The sequence below is a fragment of the Hylaeus anthracinus genome, unplaced genomic scaffold, assembly GCF_026225885.1.
Source record: "Hylaeus anthracinus isolate JK02 unplaced genomic scaffold, UHH_iyHylAnth1.0_haploid 0, whole genome shotgun sequence".
Lineage (NCBI taxonomy): Eukaryota > Metazoa > Arthropoda > Insecta > Hymenoptera > Colletidae > Hylaeus > Hylaeus anthracinus.
In genome coordinates, this window is record NW_026533254.1 from 13283498 (window position 1) to 13307238 (window position 23741).

The following is a 23741-nucleotide window of genomic DNA, read 5'->3' on the forward strand; positions in this document are numbered from 1 at the left end:
GGTTAACGAGCCTGCGGCGAGCGGTGCACAATGTACCTATGGCAACGTACAGAGGGGCTCTTTGTAGGTGCAGCGTAGGATGAAAGGCATCTTTTAAACTGGTCTCGGCGACTAGGTCGAGGCTAGAAGAACAAGGAGGAAGTAGGAACTCCCGTTTCCGCGTCCTAGAGGCCTCTGATACCGTCAAAGGGACCGGGAAATGATTAACCGTAATCTGCGGGAAAATTTCCATTGTACGCTGCAACCGTTCTTTCGGTTTTTCCGCCCGGGACTGCGTCGTATCCGCCCTTTATCGCGGCTACGCGTTTCCTAACAACCTGCCAGTTCCGTTCGCGAAGGTCCCGCCAAACACTCGATCGTTGAATTCACCGAGATAAAAGAGTATGCAGCTTCCACGTTGTAAATTTTTTGAGGATAAAGTAAAATTCACGCGACGAAGAGTGAAACGGACGGAACAGAAAATATCGATATACGAGTTCGGAGTCTCGTACGGGGTTACGGAGGATCGAAGGCAGCTTTGAACGTTTATCGTTGCGGGTCCAAACTGGATGCACTTAACGAATTTTCTTTCCCGTACTCCCCTTTCCCGCGCCTCATCATCGGTGAACATTTTAGGCGAAAAGCGGTGCATCTGGAACGCGCAGAGCGATAGAGGGACCACTCAATTTCCCTTTGTGGTCGGATAAAAGGAACCTACGCAATCTCTTTACCCAGCTTTCCTCCTTTTTCCCCTGTTTTCCTCTCTTTTCTATGCTTTCTTCCCCGGAACGTTACACCGCCGCCGACAAGACTATCGTCGAGTGGTTTTTCGAGCTGGTGCACGATAAACCGGCAAACAGAGTCGAGGCTTTATCGACGAGCACCTTTCCTCCCGATTTATTGGCTTCGGATGCGGTTTATTTCGTTTCTATTCTCTTAAAACCCGTCCGAGTTTTCCTTCCACGAGAGAAACTGCGCGTTATTAACCCTTTGCACTTCTAAAGCCACATGTACTACCCAGGAACCTGAACACGTCCTACTCCTACGGTCAGTGTCGCTGCTCACAAATTATCATTAAGTTTTAATTAGCGATGGGTTGTCTAAATTCAATTAGTTACAAGATAAATATTCTTAACCCTTAAATGCCCTTTTCAAATTTGATACCAGACTTTTAAATCGAATTGAACACTTGCGATTGATTTGTTTTTAATATTTGGCTGTATGTATGTTCTTTCGAATAAAAGTCGAAAAAATAAACGTCAGCTGTAAAAATTGTTTAAATAATAAATACATTGACATTTTGTTTAGTTCAATTTGGAAAATCAGGCTTCCAAGGGTTAAGCAATAGCGTTAAAAAATACATTAGTTTTTCACTATTTGTTTCAAACAACTTCGTGTGATTATGTTCGGTTAAGAAAAATGTAAAATTCTAAATAAAATATAATATAACAAACTGCAAAGAGTTTCTCGTGGCCCTTCTATAACTGAGAAATCTAAGAAAAATGATCTCGGAGTTGACTACCCGCACATAGCCAAATTGCTTGGAGTGCAAAGGGTTAATTCTGTCGCTGTCGAATACGTTCAAGAACTTCTACAACTTTGAAGAGGACCTTCTACGAGGTACGTTAGTATACAACGTTAACTTCTTCACGCTGTTACTCGGTATATCAGAAGCATCATCTGTTTCCTCATATCGAGCATTGTAGGCACGTTACAGGTTTCAATTTGTAGAAGATATTTTCGCTCTTCAATCGAGGTTTAAACCCATCCATTGCTTCCTATTGACGTGCATGCATCGTACGATGTTCCTGGCGGAAGTGACGATGAAGAGACAATCGAAGAGTCGAGTGGTGAACGGTGAATGTTGTTGCCACTCTATGCGTGATTCACCCATCGAGCGAATGTTTCTCTCTAACGAGTCCAAGTGCCGATTGACTGATATCCACGATTCAGTAATTTCGAAGATAGCGTTAACTATGATTAAATATACCGAGCATACACGCGAGAGAGAAACTTGTATCTCGTTAATAGAATAGTTGGTCGCTTTCTTTTTGACTTTCTTGTGGAGTAAGAGTTTCCTCCAGCGACGAGCTACATATTCAACAATCTGTTAAGATTTCGTCTAGCGAGACCTTGTTCGGTGTCTCGGTTTAACAAAACGGATTTACCGTCGAGGGAGTCGCGTGTCGAGGATCGCGGCACGATTAACACTTTAGTCTCGCTCCACTCTTAAAACAAACCCACGCGCTCCGTGAATAGACGATACAACAAGCATTCAGAGCGTCTGTTTTAACGAGGCCTAGACGCTTGTTAGCGTCGCGTCAAGTAATTTCAATCGATCCAACACTAGAAACGAGCTGGTAGTAGCGTTTCCTTCTCTGGGAAGAAAAATAAAATAGCCCCCTTTAAAAGGTCCGACTCTCTCGCGAAAAGAATCGACACCGAGTTTCGACGAATGGCGGTGCGAGGCTACGTGGCAGGAAATTAGATTCGTCGCGGACAGACGCGCTGATAACGTTCATTCTTCCCCGTGATAACGAGAAACGGGGTCAATTGCCTTGGTTCGTTGATGCCGCCAGAGTCGCTTCTGTTTAGGATCCAGCGTATATCAGGCAACGAATCGGCTTTTTCGTCCCCGCGACCATTCGCTTCCATCCGGGTTTCGTTCCTCGCGATTTTCACGAACAGTTTGACTTCCCCTCTTCGAATTAAGGAGCAAAACGACTTTGCGCCAGTTCGATCGCGCTATCTGGAACTCCCCTTTTCGCTCGGGAGTCGAAGGCGAAACCGCCCTCCCGTTACAAATGAACCCCGGTTAAGGAGATACCATTCGATCAAACGGTAGTTTTTTTCCCCAGGGAAGTTTCTCTACTCTCGAGTCGATCGCCACGCGTTCTCCAACGTTTCTCTTTAAACCTCTGTCGTAACTTTTAGCCAGCATCCGATTCGATAAATCTCGCGGAAGCGTCGAGGTTAAAGTATCGGGCCGGGGTCATTAATCTTTTTGAGCGCGCGACACAGTTCGGAAGATTCTTAATCTCTTTGGGTTCACGGCGCAATTTAAAGAAAAAACCTGGCACGAATGATCTCTGGTAGAACGAACTTTAGAAACACGAGAAACGTTACTCCCTTTCTGCAACGACTACGTTTTTCACAAATTTCGATTTAATTATACACAGCAAACAAACATCCTCCTTTATTCGAAATATCGACGAGTTCGCAACTCCAATTTCAATTTCATATTTGCGGTTCGTGCGATTATATTCGCTACGAATACGATTGTTCAAAAGTGTTAATTAGTCGGCATTCGCTCGACGTATCGACAAGCACACTCCGTAGGAAACTAACGCCGCGCCGCGCCGCGGCTCGTGACACGGCGGCAAAGTGCAAATTGGCCCCGAGGCTAAAATGAGTTTGACGTGTTCCAAAGTGTTTCGAAGCGCGGAGAATCTCGAGCGGAAGAGTCGAGAGTATAGCTTGCACGGACACCGCGCAATTTGTTTATCCCTCCCTGTCTATGTTAATGCTCCCGAAAAGCATGCAAACAGCAACGCGCCGCAGGACGCGTGGGCGCGGGTACCTCGACCCGCCGGAACATACGTAAAACTTTCCTCCTCGGATGCTGTGTTTGCTCTCGGATGCGCGTATCGTCCCTCGAAACGTAGTCCTGAGTCGCGGGAAACTTTAAAGGGACTCCTCTCACGCTCCAGCTAGAGCTTCGAAATACCAGGAATTTTTTCACGAAAGACCATAATTTTTTCCAACGCGAACATCGAAAATATTTTTTAGAAGTTACGCATTTTATCCAGTGGAACGAATTTTAGGTATTTCTTAGGTATCGTTACGAGGAATTCGTGAATATACAGGCTATAGAAACACTGTAATCAGAGTTACGACATAACGTTAAGATTAAATCAGGAATTCAATTTGAAAAGGATAGTGTTCTAATCTCTGTATGCTGAGGGCCACTTTTTGAGCGAGTAAATGTTGTTCACCTTAGCGTCCTAAATATTTTTTCCACGTCCATCTCTATTTACAATTGAATATAATTATAAACATTGTGTAAATATTGAATTCAATAAATGTTGCGAAAAGGAGTAATTCGTGGAAACAATACCTGATAAAAATGATTAAAAAAGAATATTTAAACAACATTAATTAAGAAGCGTAATATACGAATCTGCTCCGAGGCGTTATTTCGTAACGCGTGCATCGAATGCAACATTTTACAACGTTACATTTGCACAGTAGACACTCGTGAGGAGTCTCTGGTAGCTTGTTGTCTATTCTGCCCCTCGATATCGGCGCTAGAAATGCCGCAGGAATGCTCCCGATTGTTTGTTTTGTTTCGAGCTCGCACGAAGTGCGTGGATCCTGAGTGGATCCAGGGAACAGACCGTTTGAAAATAGCCCGGGCACAAAACGCTTCACCGGAACATCTGTTTTACGAAAGTGTGTATTAAGCGCGAATGGGGAGCTGGTAGCGGAGTTCGCGACGGAAGCATCGCTCGAGACGAGATATCCGGCCAGATATGGGCGAAATTTCCGTCTCGATCTCTTGTCTTCTCGCTGCAGGTAGGTCGCGGTTAGCGCCGCGATCTTGTATTTCGTATTCGCGCCGCGACGCGACATTTGCATTGAAATTGTTGCACCCGTCGTCGGCTCGTGTCCCGCATTCTAACTCGTCCGCGTGCTCGCGCGAATGTGCTTACGTAGACCTCGATTCGCGTGTCTCCACTTGCAGTGACTAAAAACGAACATCGCCCAACCCTAAAGCTGCAATTACACGCGTGTTCCGCTACTGCATAACTAGAACTTTACATAAGCCACTAATTTATAAGTGGTGAATTCCAGGAACTTAATTTCGCACATCGCTTCGTCTAAGCGTCGAGACCCTGTAGGAACCAGTACCACTAATCGCTACATCTATTGTTATGTTTAAGTGTTATTATGTGTATTGTAAATTGAACGATTTCGAGATCCTGCGTCTCTCACTCGTATTCTGACCTCCGACTAATATTGTCACGGAACAAACATCGTAATGTAAGAAAAGTAATTTAATAGCTCGTTACGAATGTCCCTTTGTTTCCTCTTTACGCGCTTTTCCCTTCGATGCTACGTGTAGCCGTCGGTTTGGAAAAATCCAGAACTTCCGCACAATGACAACTTTCTCTTACAGTAAAAAATCTAACAGAACCAGTGCCGCGATGCTCGTAACGTTACAATAAAGGGATAGACGTGGCCGTTGAGGCCTTTGATTCGCTTGGAGTTAGAGAATAGAAAAATGGTACTCACGTTTTCTTTGGTGGATGAGATCTGCCGCTTGGTCCTGCCGTGGTACACGCGCGGCCTGACCAGCGCGTGCCTGCTGAAATCCGGGGACGGTCCTGCAAACAGAGAGGGAAATCGTTAGAGAAACATTTCGTCCCTTTGTTCCCGCTTAGCGCGCGTTTTAACGAGCGAGGACCGGCCGTTTGAAGGGAAAACGGTTCCCTTGGTCGCGGTGGACAGAGTATTTCAGTCGCTTGCCAAGTGTCCCGCGGGAACGCTTTTGTCATGAAAATTCGCGCTACTCGCCGGTTGGCGTGCTCGCGCGAGCGTTTCGACGCTAATTACATCGAGTGAAGTCCTTGACATCGAGCCGAACAATGAGCGGACTCGTAGCCTCGAGAGCTCCTCGGCCAATTTTCGCGAACGCGACCCACCCCTTCCGTTTTCAGGATTATCGACCGACTCCAGCTGGTGTGTACGTTTCGCAAACTTCTCGACGACTTTCGACACTATCCAGCAAATACAACGGAGAGGGAGCCGTTACTTTTATTCGGTCTATCCATAGGTCTCCGAGAAGTTCATTATTCCGATGAATAATACGCCATTGGAAACCATTTTTCCACCTCAGGGGGGCACTTGGCGCGAAAGCTTCTCAGAAATAATGTTTTAATTACTTCCGGTTAGTTTGGGGCGGAATTTGGCCGATCGAAGTGGTCTCCCGCGATACATAATCTGTTCGCCTCGAAACGGGTAACGTTGTAATATATTCCAGCTACGAGAAGAGGGCTTGGCTCGCGATTCGTCATCCCGTCAAGTACACGCTCTCGAGCGTGGGCCTCCCGAGCGTAGGTATTAAGTGAGCTGTAATTATTGCTCGTCGCTTTTGCCCGCCTCCAACTCGCGTTTCGCGCCTCTCCGTGGCGTCTTCTCGTCGTAAAGTTTTTAAAAAAAAAAAAAAAAACCAAAACAACTTTGTTTGTCCCTCTTGCGTTATTTTAAAAGTGTGTAGAAAATTTAGAAGCAATCGACCGTTTTCAGCAGAAAAAAAATCGCAAAGATGACCCATTTTTCGAAGCGCTAAAGCGAGAGGATCCCTCAAGGAGACACGGAAGAAAGAAACCGTGCTTCGCTCCTACCGGAATAACGCGCCCCCTTTGTTCTGTTTTAATTCGAAACAAAAGTCTCCCCTTCTTTTCGCAACAACAAACGTCGGATGAGAATTCTCGAGAACATCGACAATAGCGCGTTGAATTTCGCCGCGCGTAAATAACTCGAGTTTCTTCTCCCGAGGAAAATTTCGCCGTCGAGACGGTTGGAATTTATCAAGGAATTCAGTTAGCACGGATTTAACCGAGCACGGTAATTTGCATCCCTGGACGAGTCGGCCGAATTACGGAAGAAACTGTGCCGCGTATTCGAGAGCCGAGACGTTCCTTTTCGAGCGCGGGTCGTCGCCGGATTAAATATTTAGAGACGGCTGAATCGAAAGCGGTCGAGCAACGTGCCGATAGCACGCTCGCGTTTTCGCAGCTAATTAACCCTGGAAAGGCTAAGTCACGAGCGTTAAAGATCGAGAGGGAGACTCCTCGAGTACGTCTACTTAGTAGTCATCGTTGCGAAACGACCTTTAAGGGCGAGCGATTTATAAACAATGCTGGTCCTCGAATATTTTCGCTAATTCGAGCATCCGAAACACACGACACGCGACATCGAATGACATTTGGTTATCGAGTTCACGATCGATCGAACGAGATCCTGAGGCTGGAACAAGCGTCGCCATCGATCAGGGAGGAACTGGGTCACCGTGGAATTTTCATTGGCCGTTTAAATCGCGGATCAGCGAGACGATATCGCGAACCTAACCGTCCAGGACGCATGGAGCACATGTGCGTCGCTTATGGGAACGAGATTGACGTCAAAAGGGCCAAGAGAAAAAACTCACGGCGCAAAAAGCTCAACCAAATGTACGCACGGAAAGAGTACCGTCGATGGGTCGAATCTTATCCCGTGACGCAAACGACGCGCGAGAATCCTTCGACTCTTGGCCCACCCCTCGCGTTCTTTTTTTAAACTCTTTCGCGCAATTTTTGCTCGTCTCCGTTGGAAACAGACCGCGGGGACGATTCCTGTACGGCTGAACATCATGGCAATTCGGCCAATTGGTCAAACAGCGTGATAAACGTTTTCGCGTCGGTAGTAATTATATGCCCGTGTCGTCCGTTTGACCGTGTGAGCAACGGATATTAAATCTTGCCAATGCACCGAGCGTATTGCAAACATTTCTGGCCTCGCAATTTATTGGTCGCGCAATTAAATTCAAATCACGCGAATTCTCGCGTCAGGCAGCTCGGAAATCCTCGTCATCGCGGTTGATTGGATCGAATAAAAGAACGAATCATCTGTTATCACCGTACGGATACTCGAATTTCTTTTTATAGATCGTAAGAATTTGAAACCTTGTCTTTCGAAACGGATCTGGTACAAGAGGTGTAAATGTTCGATACGACTCCTCGGGAGGTTTTTAATCTTTATGTTCCCGTGCTTATAGCTTTGTTACAACAGGTAGAACTCCTTCCCTCGTGTTAACGTTCGCTACCATAGATACCGTCAAGCCTTTCGAGGCCAGCGATTTCAATGGACGCGCGCAAACGAGCGTAATCTCGTTACGTTTCGATCGTAACCGGTTCGCTCGAGTCATGACTCGATTTTACTTTCTCGTTCTTGTTACCAGCCGAGCGAGCGAGTCGCTCGACGATGACTTCGCGGGCAGGTTGCGACGAATCGATTCGAAAACGCGTTTAATTCTGACGCGGATCTAATTGGGTCGTCGCCACGCGCGAAACCAGGCCATAATTGCTTCCCGACTGTCTAACGGATTTAAAGCTGCCCGAAAGCCAGGCAGTTGCTCGGTCGCGTTACGGTATTCGATTTGTCGTTAATTTCCTGTTACCGCTTCGACAGGAAATCAAAACTGGTCGAAGCGCTGCTGTTCGAAGCGCGCGAATTCTGACGAGCCGATAATCGCGTCCTGGATGAATCATCGCGACTGCTCCATCGCCGTCAGGGTTTCTCACGCGCCAGTGATCGATTATAATTTTATTTCAATTGCTCGTTCGCGTAACGACTTGATAAATTTAATACTAATAATTTAATTTTAAACTAGTCGGTTTTTCTTCGTTACTCGAAACTGTTATGTTAGAATTCTGTTCGGTTCTCTTCGACGTAACCTCGCCATCGTCACTGCGGGAGAAAACGAAAACATAGCGGTAACGGTGCATAAACGTAAAGGAGACCACCGAGCCGAGCCGTTCATGGTGTCGAGGTAGAACTTCTACGTTTCGCGCGAAATTGAGCTTCTTAGGCTACGGTTACTATGGATGCGAATTCGGACGAAAATATTTTCGGACGAGTTCTGACGAATTCGTCCGAACAAACGAACCCCTTTTTTTCAATGAGAGTGTTTACACTAGCAACGATAAACATGTCAGAACATTCACGACGGCGTCAAAACTAGTTGAGGATTCAAACAAGTTTGATTTTTTCGTCCGAGATCGCATCCATAGTAACCGTAGCCTTAGGCTCGTATCTGCATCGATTTCGATTTTTCTGTGTTTAACAAAATCCTAGAACTCCTACTGGAAAACCCTTTGCAATCCACGATCAATTTTCGCGCGCGCATCCTTTACGTCTGTTTCCAAGTTTCCCACCTGTAAATTTCAGTCATGACTGGGCGAAAGGAAAGTTTGAGAAACGCTGTCGGCGTTAACGACGTCCGTCGTAAAACGTGGTGCGTTGGAGTGACGAGGACGAGGGAATTAGCGACGGTCAATTAGGTCGTCGTTAATTCGGTGTGCGGCGCGCATACGCGCGAGCGAGCGAGCGGGCGCGTCCAGGCATATGCGAAGGCGGATCTGTGTTTCGTGTTCCCAGGCCCCGCGACGTATCCCGATTTCACATGTGTCCCCGTGGCCTCGTACGGGTAGACTCGGCCTGAGAAAATTCGCCCGAATTCGGCAACCTGTTCGTTCGACGATCCCTCGACGCAATTAAAAGCTAGCTCGCAACGTGCATGCGCGAGTAGGCAAAATGTAGGTCGTTCCTCCGACAGGTGCTAAATTTATCTTTTCGTAGTGGACGACATTTAAAAATACAAATGTTGAGGGCGGTTTATAGAATAAAATCTGTATTAAAACAAGGGAAGATGCTCTTTAACGCTAAACCGAAATGTCTACAAAACATTTATATACAGTTTTTGTATAGAATGTATAAGTTATATACAAATGTTTCGTATTCATTTTAGTACAATTTGGTACGTGAAATATTTTCGCATTTGAAAAAAGTGTCTCCAAGACTAGTCGTTTGTCTGATTGCGGTAGAAGCAGGTGCAAATGATCGGTAGGGTTGACGTTAAAAAACTAAAAGCAATGAAAGTGTGTAAACGCACTGCGTACCTGTCGCGATCAGTTGACCGTGATATAAATGGCAGACTATCGTATCGATGATGTTTAATCGCTTGTATCCAGGTATGCCTTGGAACGTAAAGTGATATATGACTTGTCCGTTTCCTTTCGCGTAAGTAATTGATCCTGGAAGAGCGTCGCGCTCGATTTGTTTCAACGCAAACATCGAGAAACGTTATTTAAACCGCGGAAGAGTTAATCCGATCTCGAATCGGATCCTAATTAAGCCAATAGGGACGAGTGCAAATAGGGGTGCAAATCCGCGGCTTATGCTTCTATTCGCGAGTGGACGTTGCATAGGTCTCCGGGCGAGCGACTCGTAGAGCTTCGATCCAAGAAACACCGTCTATACGAACTCTATATCGATACTGGCCGAGAATTTCTACAGGGTCGAGGAGCATTATATCGACGACGTCGGAGAGTCTCTGGTGCTAGACGCTTTCGAATTAATTGCAACGTGAATGAACGAAGCCTGGCTCGATGAATGGACCAATCAGGGCTCCATTTCTGCACTGCTTCGCCGATCCCCGTCTGCGCTCGTTAGTCAATTAAACTTCGTAATTATAGCTGACTCGGAGGTTCGGTTCCCCGAGATAGAGAGTGGCATCCGACGACGCGATGACTCATGACGGATGTTGCGAGCTTCTCGATAATGTACCTACGCAAACAGAGAAGTCTTCCGCGTCGACAGCGTCGTCTTAAGCCCTAGCGTCTACTCTCGTTTCGCGAAAGAGGAACACATCCGTTGTGTCTACTCGCGTGTCTGCCCTCGGTTGTTGAAGTTGAGCCCTGTATCCTACGGTTTCGTTGCTCTGTTTGCTTCCGTCGACGTCGACTAAGATAGAAGGGGCACCAACTTCGTTCCCTCTAGCCTGGGACGTCTTGTTATTCCAGGATACAGGGTGATTCTAGGAACTAGGACACTGTGATGGACAAAAGCGGAGACTTTGGTACGAAAGCTATGACTGTTTCTAAGCTGAGAGTAGATAATTATTTATGCTATTTTCTCGAATGGTGCAGCGAGTCTAGGCTTGTAAATAAATTTCTCGTATTCGACGGAACGTAATGCTCGATTCTGTCAACGTGGTTTCCGGATTTATTGGAATCGACTATCGGGCCACGCTCCGGTCAAGAAAGCTTCTTTGTTCTCCAAACAGCACAATACCTTGTTAAAGGAAGCTAACGAAACTGCCACAGGCTAAATCGTAAACTATTACCGGGTCGCGAAAGACGGAAGATGCAGTTCGTATTTTCCTAATAATAAAGTCTACCGTATACCACAAAACAATGTTTGCATAAATACTAAACTAATTTCACGGTTCTCGTTTCAAGTATAACCCTTTGCGCTTGAGAGGTGACTCTCGATCTAGGTTTGACGCAGTAAATCGACCAAAAATGTTCGTTTAAGTTCAGTGCAAAGGGTTAACACTGAATTTCTATTCTTAATAGCGAACAAACTGATCCTTGTTCGAAGAGGACCACTTCTAATTTTCAGACGTTCCAAAGCTGCTCGTATCAAATAATTCTCGAAGGGTTAAATCGCACTTCGCCGCGGAAGTCCCGCGCGAGGCATCCGAACGGACTTAATCGCCGAGTTGGCTTCGCGTTGGAATCGAGTTTCAACGATTCCCGAGCGGTTTTCGCCCGATCCGTATTTCCGTGGACGATTCAGTCGCGTTTACCGGATTAATTTGCGCTCGAGCGTATCGGGCGAGCAACGCGAGCGTGAAATCGATTTACCGTTCTCCATCGACCTCCGTGCACCTCCGCCTTCGATTCCCGCGTCACCGTCTTTTTCCGCCGACGGAATTGCTGGCCGCGCGTGCAGGCACGTTTCGCGAGTGGAATTTTAACGCTCCGAAACTGCCGCGTGCGCAACGTTACGACGATCCTCCCTCTCTGCTTTTCTTTTTTTCATTTGCTGATGCCTTTGTTCCGGATCTGGAAGGGGATTTGTCGGAATAGCATCGGAGTAATCCTCTTTGCGGGCTTTTGCACCGTGTACCGGAAATCCCGCTCGCTAACGGACGTCTCGTTTTCTCTGCGAGTTTCATGGTCCCGATGTCGATACGAAAATTAGTATGGGAGAGCAAAGAAAACTCTATTTCTTAAATAATCCTTCGACCTAACACTTCCCTCTAAAGGTTGTCTTGTTTTCTCTGCGAGTGTCATGGCTCCGACGTCGATACAAAAATTAGTATGGGAGAGAAAAGAAAAACTCTACTTCGTAAACGATCCCTCGACCCAACCCTTACCTCAAATTTCACGTGAACCACGCCATGCTTTGCATGTTTCGAAGAAACCCCTGGCATCGAGCGCAAAGGGTGATTGATTTGGCTCTCAACCTACACACCCTTCCGCAAATGAAATTGCATAGTCCACGGCGAGCTGGACTCGCGAAAAGGCTCGGCTCCATGATCGAATAAAGTTTCCGTTGAATTAGTGAACTTATCGATGCTGGTCTGGTCAACCGTGAGACGAAGCGGAGTCTCCTGAGATTTCATCCAATGAAATTTTCGAGTTTTTCCAGGGATGGAAAAGCCGAGACGGAAAATTCCATGGGAACGCAAGGCTTCGAGGGTTTGTCCGATTGAAATTGGACTCGCGAGTCGACGGAGTGTCGCGGCGGTGAAATTGCCGGGCTTCGAACGGCCAGGTGAGTCCGCCGTGCTCTCTGGAGTGAATTCACGTCGAAGGGACAGGTCGGGCGAATAAATTTCTCCTGCTTTAGGCGGGGTTGAATATGAAGACGGCTGGACGTCTGCGGCGCATCCAATTAACCGGGGAGTTCAAGTTCGTCAACGCGGACCGGGTTAATTGCCGTAAATAGGCGTCAAGTGGTGGTTTCGCGTTTTGGATTAACGCTGAAACCGCGCCCGTTCTTCCACTTCGTTTCTTACACCTTTGTCCCCCCCTTGATCTAAACCAGACCTAACTCATCGTAATGTTGCTTCCGCGGGATATTCCTGTCTTGCAAGGGGGACTGTATCACAGGTTTTAAGGACCATCGGAAGTCTGAAAGTCGCGAGACGAACGATTAACACGTTGTTCGCTGAGTGCTTTTCACCGAAGAACTAAATAAATTAATTCTGAAAGTCAACCGTCAATGGAAACGAATTCAAATGAAGTTACAAAAATAGATACCACGATAAATGTTTGATTACGTAGTCTCCGATATTAGTAGTCTACATAACAGTTGATCCTAACAAAAATATTTGGGGATATTTGTCCGGCAATCAACGTTTTAACGCGACGCTTAGCCGAGAAAGCCAAGGATGCGCGTGGGAGATTATTTTTATGAACGCCGTGAAAGTTTTGCAACTGCGGTCTTTTTTTTCCTTAGGTGGAAAATAGCGCGCGAAGACTTTGATGCATACACGCCGCGTCAGTATTGAGCTCCCAACGGAGCACGACGAGACGCGTCGATAATTATTATCAATAACCTTATTTGCGCCGCCAGACGTTCCGGTTATCCCGTCAGCCGATAAACCCGAGCGAAGTTAGCGCAATGTGTACCTATTTCTTCATCGTCTCCTGACGAATTGTCGGGAACTCGTTAAAATTTACGCAACGAGCCTCGCCCAGGCTCTACATAGACCGTATGTACCTTGGGTACCGTGTCTCATCCTTTCATCGGCGTACTTCGCCGGCTCAAAGTGAAAATTACGACGGATCCGAGGGGTTAACGCTAAAAAGCCCGAGCCACGAGCTGCCCCCTCGTCTTTCGAGCGTTAATTGGTAGCGTAGATCGATGTATAGCAGCTGGTAGCGGGATATTTGGGAACGCCAAGGGCCGAGAGTAGTTTGCGAAAAGAAAATGAAAATAGCCGAGAGATGGAGAGAGAGAGAGAGGAAGCTCGATTCATGCATATCGAGGGGCCTGAACGCATCGCGATCCAAAGGGCAGAGATTTTGTTTCTACGTGTTTCAGTGCTCCGAGCACTGTTTCGCAAATATTTGTTTCTCTTTGATTGCAGGCGCTCCACCTTCTACCTTGGAAGTATTACACGGAGTAAACGTGGCGCGGTGGAACGATTCTTGAGGCAGATATATCTTTTGCTGAAATAAGACAACCGAAACAGATGTACCGCGGTGGTACAGACGGGAGTATTTGAACCGAGTGAACTCCTGAGAGGAGTTCGAGCTAACGTATATCCGTTTCCATGTCGTAATGCTAGCGAAGCGAAAAGTGAAGAAGAAAATCCTCGTCCTTTCGACGCGTAACGATGATTCGGACGTCTGGAGGACGCCGGGCCAGGATTTTTCACGGTGGCGCGAAATTCGCGAGCCGATGCGGGATTCCACCGTTCGATTTCCAATATCGAAACGAGTTCGGAAGTTCCGATTAAATCGCCAGCCGTAATGAAAGCTCCCGTGACGCGAGCGAATCCGTGAAAAACGGCATTCAGCGATTTCCACGAGTTGTGGAACGTCGGGAATTGGAGAGCCGCCGACGAAAATTCTATTCGACTTCGAACATTGAATCGAGGGGACGAGGAGCTTTTCACGGTACTCCCTGTATAGTCAGCGGCTGGAATCAAGCGTTCCCGAGGACGATGCTCGGAAATTGCCATAAAGCATCCCGAATCGGGCCGTAATACCGCCAATCTTTCGACGCATCGTCGGAGCTGGCCGCCTCGAAACGCGCGCTGGAGGCTGGCGTCGATATTTCTGATGCTCCTCGCGAGCAGGGCGGACACGACTCGCTGTGTTTTTCAAATCCAGAAATAACGCGGCGTTTCTCGTCTCCGTCGCTCCCCCTTTCTCTTTTTTCCACCTCTTTTAGCTCTTATTTCCGCGCCCGTTTCTGGTTCGCGTTAATTCTTGCCCTTGGAAGGCTATCTCGAGACGCGCCTAATCGAAAAACGACATTGCTGTTAACGCATTTCTACGATGATTAAAGCGTAAGCACTTCTTAAGCGAACAAGGCTGCTTTTGGTGTTTGGGTAGGAATGAACGCGTCTAACCTCAACAGGGAGCCGAATAATAATTTCTGCATCGACAATTGTTGTCAGACTCTCGTGGGGAGTAATGTCAAACGCAGACGATTAATGAACTCAATTATCTCTTAATCGATACAATGGCAATTGATTTGTATTTTAGCGCTCTCCGCTATTCCAGCTGAAACTCACACGGTCGTGCTGGGCGTACGGGAAATTCGATAGGCGGCCGAATCAACGTTAGTTAGAACCAATATTTACGAAATAATCCAAGTGGCGGCGACCGCATTGGCTGGCCTGTGTATTCCTAATGCACAGGGACAGTGCTTCCCAATCGATGCGGGTCGGTACCCTGGCGTTGTTTGCTATAGCTTCACCAGTATGAAAATCTTGAGAGGAAACTTCTAGGAGGTTGCAGGCGTTATTTAGACCCAAGGTACTCCTATGCTTCGCGATGGGAAACGTGAATGACTCCAAGTTCGGGCGAATCGCCAGGAAAAGCGTGGGTCGTCTATCCTCTCGACATTATCTCCGGTTGGTCCGCGTTATCTGCTTCACCTCGGATAACGTATCTTCGCCACTGCGTCCGTTTGCGCGTCGCCCGAGAGATATCATTAGCAGCTAAGAAGAATGCCTCTGGATCGAACGTTTCCGATGCTGTACCTGGAAACGTTCCTCCGTAAAGCATCGTCTTCAGCTACCAGCGAGAAAGGTTTGTCGAAAAATCCGCCGACAGCGTTGGTCGATCGACGAATGATTCGTTGCTGGGTGGCGAACACGCGGCACAGGTGTTAGACGATAACGAACAACCGAGGGTGATTAATCGAGGGGGTAATTAGGCGTCGTTAAGCCGCCTAAGAGACGGATAGACGACGGCCGCGGCGTCGCTCGAGGGTAGGAAAGTTTCGAGGATGCGGCCAGCGACCATTAGCGAGATGAGAGCAACGCCCAACGAGAAATGCGATGCGAGTAATGGATTTTCGATAACGAAACGGGACCGGTTGCTTCTCGGTTTTCGCATTTAATTATTTTTCATTTCCGTCAGCCCTCGTCCAGCTTCATCCCCACCGATCGCTATTTACGAGCCTCTTGTTTCGCCCATTATTCGTTCGCCTATTTCCATTTTCCATCGAGAGGGAATCAGCTCCGACAAAATACTCTTCATCTATTCCTGATATATTTACGGCTCACCACATATAGAAATGAACATGAACTATATGCAAAAATCAATCGATCCGGGGTCAATCGCATACACGTGTTTAACAATGTACAGACAACCCCCGTTCGTCGCGAAGGACGCGTTCTGGACATGATCGCGATAAACGAAATTTCGCGATCAACGAGGGATTTAAAAAAAAAAAAAAAAAATCATTTTAATCATTCTATCTTTGTACGCATACAGGTGGGTGTGTATGTCTGTGCGTGGACGAGAGAGAGAAAGAAAAAGGATGACAGAGAACAGCGGAAACAATTGACTGCGTCAATCGATCAAATGCGCTGAGAGATACTTGATTCTCTGCGTGAGCAGAAAAATACGCAGTGAGATTCTTGAGCCCTGACGGTTAACGCATATTGTAAAAGCTACGACTACTTTATTAATACCATAAAGATCGTCATATATTCGAAAATCAAATACAACACGATTCCGAATTCATTCATTTCGTTCCGCATTGCAAAAAGGAATACAGATTATACTGAAGGATATACCCAAATCAGACACTGGTTCAGCAATACCAGACTCCGATGTACGTTGTTCTTTTGTTTCAACGCTCAACTTTACATGTGTATGATGTGATCGAGCGAGAAAGAAAATTTGTAAGCACGTGCAAAATCATACGGGAAAAAAAGATCGCGATAAACGGGGGTCTACCTGTATCCGAAACAAAACACTATCGAACGTGATGCGTGCGATCGATAGGCAGTTCGATTTAGCCCGAGTTAAGAAGCAAAAGATGAAACATATTAGAAGCATCCGTGATTCTTCTACCATCCCTGCTTCGCATGTACCAACAACACAGACCTGACTTTATAAATGTACGGAGTCGGTCGGGAGTAAAGTGCAAACGTTGATTTTGACCCTCCGAAGAGTACGTGCCCTCTTAATGGACCACGGCAGAATCTCGATTATTGTAGAAAATTCCTGCATAATCGAGGGAATCAATTCAACGAATAACAAGACCACTTAACGTATTCCGTTTCTATGAACCACGCGTGTGCCTCCAACTCGTCCTTAACAACCATTCCCTCTACCAGCCGACTTCATACAATGAACGAGGCTCGCATGCGATCATTCTAAAAGTACAGAATACCTTACGGAATCGAATAAATTTCAATAGTAAAAAATCTAGTCGACGCTTGCCCGTAACAGGTAACGACTACGAAAAATCAGCGCGATGAAACTGATTCCGCGGTGAAAAAATGACGTGGAACGGCTGGCCGCCGCGCAAATCCCGGTTTATGATTTTATAACGGAACCGTGCCCGGCAGCGGTAACCCGATGTTTAATTTTCATTTTGTTTTTCAGCGAACGTGAACGCACCGGTCAACGGTGTTTTAAACAACGCGAACCATGGGAAGAGGCCGCGGGCCTCCCGTACGGTTTTAATAAACGCTGGAAAATACGGAGCGGATTTTTCGTTCGAGAGCAAGCCCAGGGGCGTATTTGCCGAGAGATCGACGAAGATGAAGCCTGAGATACGCGACAAAAACTACGCTTTGTTAAAACAGGAATTAAACAAATATTCGCCTCGCGGAGCATTCGAGGAAGGGAAGGCTCCCTTCGAAGTACGTGTAATTAGCTTTGGGGTGGCCGATCGGTCTGGGAGAAATTGTTGAAAAAGAAAAAAGAAGTCAGGGCGACGAGGAAGGAAAGCAGACCACTCGGGGCGGGTTCTCAGCTTCTGGCAGGGTCTGGTTGACAAAAATAAGAAGCGGCAAGGACGCTGAAAGAGCTAATTAGCAAAAACTGAAGGGAAACGCGCAACGACGCACGAAGGAAAGCGCTCCAGGATCGTTTGAAAGGGCTCTTATGCGTTCAGGACGCGTAGTAGCGAGCAGAGCGGGGCGATGACACACGCCCAATATAAAACGCGCTGGCGTTCGCGAGCGTTCGCGCGCACAAACACGCGTACGCACACCCACCTACGCTACACAGTTGGGATCCCTCTTTCTCTCCGTTTCAGTCCCACTGCCTTTCGTCCACGCTCGTCCTTTCTTTTTCTACGTCGATGCACGCGGTGCGTTACGCTTCGTGGAAGCCCGAAGTTACCGAATTGGGGATCGCGGCCCTAACGGCGCCTCCGACAATTTTGGGGATCCGAATCGGTCAAGGAACGCGAATGGTATCGATCTCCTGCCCGACTCCCGTCCGTCCAAGTTCAACCGTCTGTCCGCGGGTCGTTAGACACTCCGCTCATTTATTTCCACTTTGCTCTAATAGACGGAGAGCTGGCTACGAAAATCACGAATGATAAAGGTGCAGTGAAAATTTGTATCTGAAAACGCTCCTTAGTAGGTAATAATAATAGTATAGATAATAAGAAAAACACGTTGGCAGAACTGCATCTTATTATTTGAATTTTAAAAAATTGCTCTCCTGTTTACCAACTTGTGACGATATTATCATTTTTCATGTACTTAGCCATTATTCTGTCTTCTGGCAATTGTTGTCCAGGTTTTTTAAGCGATAAATAATACGAAGACGAACTCGCCAAACTGCACCTCGTCATTAAAATTTAAACAATTTTTTTACAACTTTATCGACTTCTGGCAACGTTTAAGCACCGACCTAGACTTCTGGCACTAGCTTTACACGATTTCTACAGTTAAAAACTGTAACTACACAAAATTTCATGGCTACACTCAAACATTTTATTTTGATTATAAATTAACATGTTTGACCGCCCGCCTACGCTTCCAGCCCTGAGAGCGACTTCTGGTTGCAGAGCTATAGGCTTTGTCGTCTAGTAAGGAGTGTTTGTCAGATACAAATTTTCACTGCACCTTATCGTTCGTGATTTTCGTAGCCAGCTCTTAGACTATCGTAGCTCTACTCGTGCCTTCTCCGTTGGTCGCTAGGCTATTCGATCTTCCACGTACAGGAGGAATCGATAACTATTGCCATTTACGAATTTCTCATCGATATTTTAACCATCCCTCGGACTTGGAAAATAACATTCTAGAATATCGCGATTCGGAATCGAACACGTTCCTGGTCCAGAAGAGTTACAAGGGATGGGTTGGTCGGTCGCCAGCCACGAATTACGATCAATTACACGGGATAGAAGTTATCGGATGCGGGCGCACGCAGAGCTGCTCGCTAAACAGCTAATGGCCGGCTCTTGTTGGCCCCTGAAAACGGATGCGCGCAGGATCGAGGCGAGAGAACTCCAACTAGCGTTCCCGCGATGTCGACCCACCCTCTGTGCCAAATGGGCATCGATTTCCCCTAATCGCCATCGTTACGATTCATGGATCATCGTTACGATTTATCGCGCGTGTGAACAGCAAACTTTCAACTGGGAACACATGGTCTGAAATTGAGTACGATCGAACGTTCTGTTGCCAAAATGATCTCTACCACTCGAACGCTTCGCTGTTCGAACATTATACTACGCGCGTAGAGGAGGTCTCATGCACCGATTTTTCTTTTAAAAGCAATGGACCGATGTGACATCCAGCTCCGCCCAATTACGCGCTAAATAACGTCGCTCCTTTCAGGTCTTAACAGCGCTCCCGATCTTGGGGCGCTCACAGATTCTACTTAAAGATTTCCAAAACAATTTAACAGTACACTTTGCGCCACCGTGAAAATACCAAGTTCCTCGAGGACGACCATAACAGAATTCAATGGCCTCTCCAACTTTACACGTTTCCTTACGGTTCTTCCAAGCGCCCCAAGTATGCGTCGACAGTTTGCCCAAGTACGAAACGTTGCCGAACAAGATAAGACCCTTCCCGATTGCACTTTCTACAAAACCGGCCATTATGCGGCAGTTAGCGACCGTAATTACGAATCAATTTGCGGCTTTCAAGATCGATGATTATGACAAAACAGTATCTGATCTAACGGTTTTGTCTAAACTTCCGAATGGACACATCAAGAGTCCCATTATTCTTGGTAAAGTTTTTGTGGGACACTTGAAACGTGCCTGAGAAAAAGTTACATCTGAGTGTACTATTGTTTAAACGTACATTACTTCATCGAATGAATACATCGAGCAATGGACTAGATTTCTAAAACAGATACAGCTGCTGAAGAGTCTACGATTGCGTCTCGAGAAACTTTCAAATTATTTTGACCTCGCGCCTCTTTATTTCGTTAAATGAAATAGAAGTAACGAAAGCGCAGCCGTGTTTGCGTTCGAGACGAGCAACCGAATGATAGTTTCCGCGAATGCAGGCGCCGAGCACCAAACTTTTCAACTTCCTGTCAAAACAAGTATTTTCGAGTGTCTTAACTTTGGAGAGAGTAGCTGAAAGAAACAACGTCGACCAGCCCTCGAAACTTTTCCGCAACGGTCCGTGTACACCGAGTATCGATCCGCGAGGCTATTCCTCTCTGACTCATGCCGCAATTTCACCGGATCTCGGTGTCCTCTTACGTTCGATTAATTAAATGAACAACATTCCCTCTCTCCGAGCTTCGCGCATCCAGCACGATGGAGCGAAAATAAAATTGAGAGGTAGATTAATATTTCGTTCCGTTTCAATTTAATTAAAATCCAAGGGAACTCTCGACGAAAGAAAACAGAGATGGCAGGTGTCTGATACACGATGGAGTCTCGATTATGCGAAATGATCGAGGAACGCAAATTTTGAAACGGACCGCGTAGTTGTCATAAACGAAAAGAGGAGAGAAGAGCGTCGATAGGATGCAGAAATTGCGACGCATACTCGTTTTAACGAGCGCTGCTCGAATTAAGGCCGACCGACGGTCTCGTTTCGCGACAGAACTCGAAACGATCCTCCTAAACCAGTGATACTTAATCGCTACTACGACACGATACGATGTCCAAAACGTACGAACGAATTTCACGAATTTCTACTAAAAATGTGGAATTCAGATAATTATATAAATATCATTTTCCAAGAAACTTCCTTGAAACTACGTCTCGAGCGTAGGATGATTAATGACCGCAGTCCTAAACGCTCGCCGTGTCTTTCCATTGATGGAAACGCAGACGAGAAATTAGCAAAGCGAGAGATACGGCTTGGACGTCGAAGCGTCCGCTCAGAAAACGATAATTAACGCGTGGCGTCGCGACGCGTTATTTCGCATGTTAATCAACGCGAAAACCCCGAGAGAGACTGTCGCGGAACCGAGGAAGCTCGGTTATTTACAACAGCTTTAATTAAACCGCGCTTCTTGCGAGCATCCCTTAATGATGACGCACCGCGTAATTACACTCGCGCGGGAACGCACAGTCGAATTCTATCTGGCGACATTTGCATGATAATGGAATAACCGGTGGACGATGTTAACCGGATTTCCAAGCCGCCAAGTCTCGCGCATCGTCCTGAGATTTCTCAGAAGCGCGTGGAAACACTAGACAATGTCTTTCTTGTGTAGATTCTCAAGGCTCTGCTGCAACAGAGGGCAGATCAAAAGTCAAAGCAACCGAAGGCGCCTGTGCCAACGCTCCCCAACGTTCGCCAAGGTTCGAGCGCATGTGCCTTCGTTTGTATGTTTGAAATTTCTGATTACAATTTGAATTGCAATTCAAATAAATAGAAGACCCTCGATAACGTTAAAGCGATGCATCCAGCACCCTAAGTTACAGTATCGTGCCCTTCGTCCTCGTAGGTTTCCTCTTTCTCGAAATTCGTCCGGTCGTCGTCGCAGCTTATGCATAATTTATCGCGCGGTTCATCCTTAAACGCGCTTCCTGGCGGCCACGTGGACGGTTTCAGACATTCGGGAGGATGTTGCCGCGACTCACGTACTCCCGTACCATTGTTGGGCGTCTTTCTTAGAGACCCTGAATAGGACAGATCGATGCAAAATACGATTCGGCCGGGATTAACTTTTTGTTCGACTCTCCATTCAAAGGACGGACCCAACGTGTACCTTTCCGATTGAGACGTGCATTCCCGAGATGGCATGGAATACAGATCCCTACCGGTACGTGCAGCATGTGCAACATTAGGCGTGGACACTCGACAAGCTTAGAAATACGGAAACTCCTCGGTGCATCTGGTACAGTATCGGATCACGTAAAATATTGTTGCACTTCGTTGAAAAACGTGCCTTTAAGACTAGTCATTTGTCTAATCAGAATAAATATAAATACAAATGACACGTCGGTAGGTTCAGCGTTAAACTTACGATGCAACGACATACATAGTCTCATAAGTATTCGTATCCTCTATGTCTGTTGACAAAATTTGTCTAAATTAAACGATAGATTTGACGTTTTCAAATTTCGATTATAAATATATTCATGTGTAAAGTTTATTCATGTACATATATGAAACATTTATTTGGAAACTTTAAACCTATCATTTAATTTATACAAATTATTTCAATACACATACAGGATACGAAATATTTATGGGACTGACCGTAGGTCATAACGTATAATTCAAAAGCCAAAGCAACCGAAGGCGCCTGTGCCAACGTTCGCCAAGGTTCGCCCGCATGTGCTTTCGTTTGTACGTTCGAAATTTCTGATTACAATTTGAATTGCAATTGAAATAAATAGAAGATCGTATAATTATTAACGTACAATTCATTTTATGTAACTCTGATATTTTCGACTCGTATCTCTATCATCGAGTGTGCATACCCAACTCGTCAGGTATTCCAATAGGGACTAGGTGTTCCGTGTTCCTGGTCGGATTGCGTTGGGAAATCGCGTGGAAAATATTTCTAGTGGCACGACCATTGGACGAACTTGTCGCGAAGTTGGAGCTTCCGACGACCATAGGTCAAGCAAGAGGACCCCCTCGCGAGCACCGCGACGGTAACGCGAGCACGTAAGCTGCTCGACATCGGTCGACCAAGGAACACGAAGCCCTTCGACTTACAGCGCCGTTACCCTGTCCGATAAAGGGATCTACGATGGTGGTTACGACGGTCATTGGATACGACGCGGCCCGACTCGAGAGTTCTATGTAGTCGCCCTAGTCTCCGTAGAGACACGGAGCACTCTTGCGTGATCTCTGGTCGAACGAGTGTCTTATATCGCGAGACTGGATAGGAAACTAATTTTTCTTCGGGGAAGATAGCTTCTGTCTATCCTATTTCAAACGGCAGAGCAAAAGTTATTCGATGGAAGCCTCGCGTAGGGGTGTATCGAAGGTATCGTTATAACGATGGTGTTTCACCCTGTTTCTCGGAGCTCCCTTCGACGCATTAAAAAAGTTTCCATAATAAACTTTTGCTCTCACGTATAGGTGTAACTACCCCTAAGATAAAAAGGAAAAGGTACATTCCCAAGCGTAAGAGTGCGATATACACATAATATGGTAAGTATCTGAGTGTCTGCATGTATGCGATGGTTGCGTGGGAACGCGGTGTGGTTTGTTTATTAATAATTCGGTGTTCAGTTCAGTTAAGACAATTGTAAGAATCAGACATTAAATAATTCGTTATCAAACTGTTACGTTTAAAAGTTATTAGATCCCTACACAAGCATAATTGTAGAGAAAGAATTTGTTTCCAAACGATATGAAATTTGAAAGAAGCACTTAGTCTTCGAACAATTCTTATTTAGCGACTTACATTTATCATTTTATCGAACGACTTTATTCGGCATTTATCGCCTGTGCGGAGAACGACCTCGGTTCAGCGTTGAGTTTGCAACTAATTCCGAAACGCGTCAAACTACTCCCTCGGCAAGTTTCATCGCTTCCCTCGTAATCTTAATGGCGAACACGAAAGAGTTCCCGCCAGCAGAGTGGAACAACCGTGTTCGAGCCATTGTCGTAATCATCGATAGTTACACAGGCAACTCGAAGCGATTTACTTTACCTTCCTAGACGCTATCTGCGAGCCAATGGCGCAACTCTGCTCTAAACACTCGAGTTCTATATTCTCGTCTCGAGACCCCTTCGATCTCATCTCAAGAATTTCTCTCGCGTGCATTCG

General features: G+C 46.3%; 1 protein-coding gene across 3 annotated transcripts in view; it reads right to left on the reverse strand.

The window, feature by feature from the left end:
- Positions 1-23741, reverse strand: part of LOC128891135 (disintegrin and metalloproteinase domain-containing protein 9-like) — a 60151-nt gene that overhangs the window by 20370 nt on the left and 16040 nt on the right. For all 3 annotated transcript variants that reach the window (XM_054150383.1, XM_054150374.1, XM_054150392.1), the window contains exon 2: positions 5275-5366. In XM_054150383.1, coding sequence (XP_054006358.1) covers positions 5275-5366 — 92 coding nt within the window. The remainder of the gene's footprint in view (positions 1-5274; positions 5367-23741) is intronic.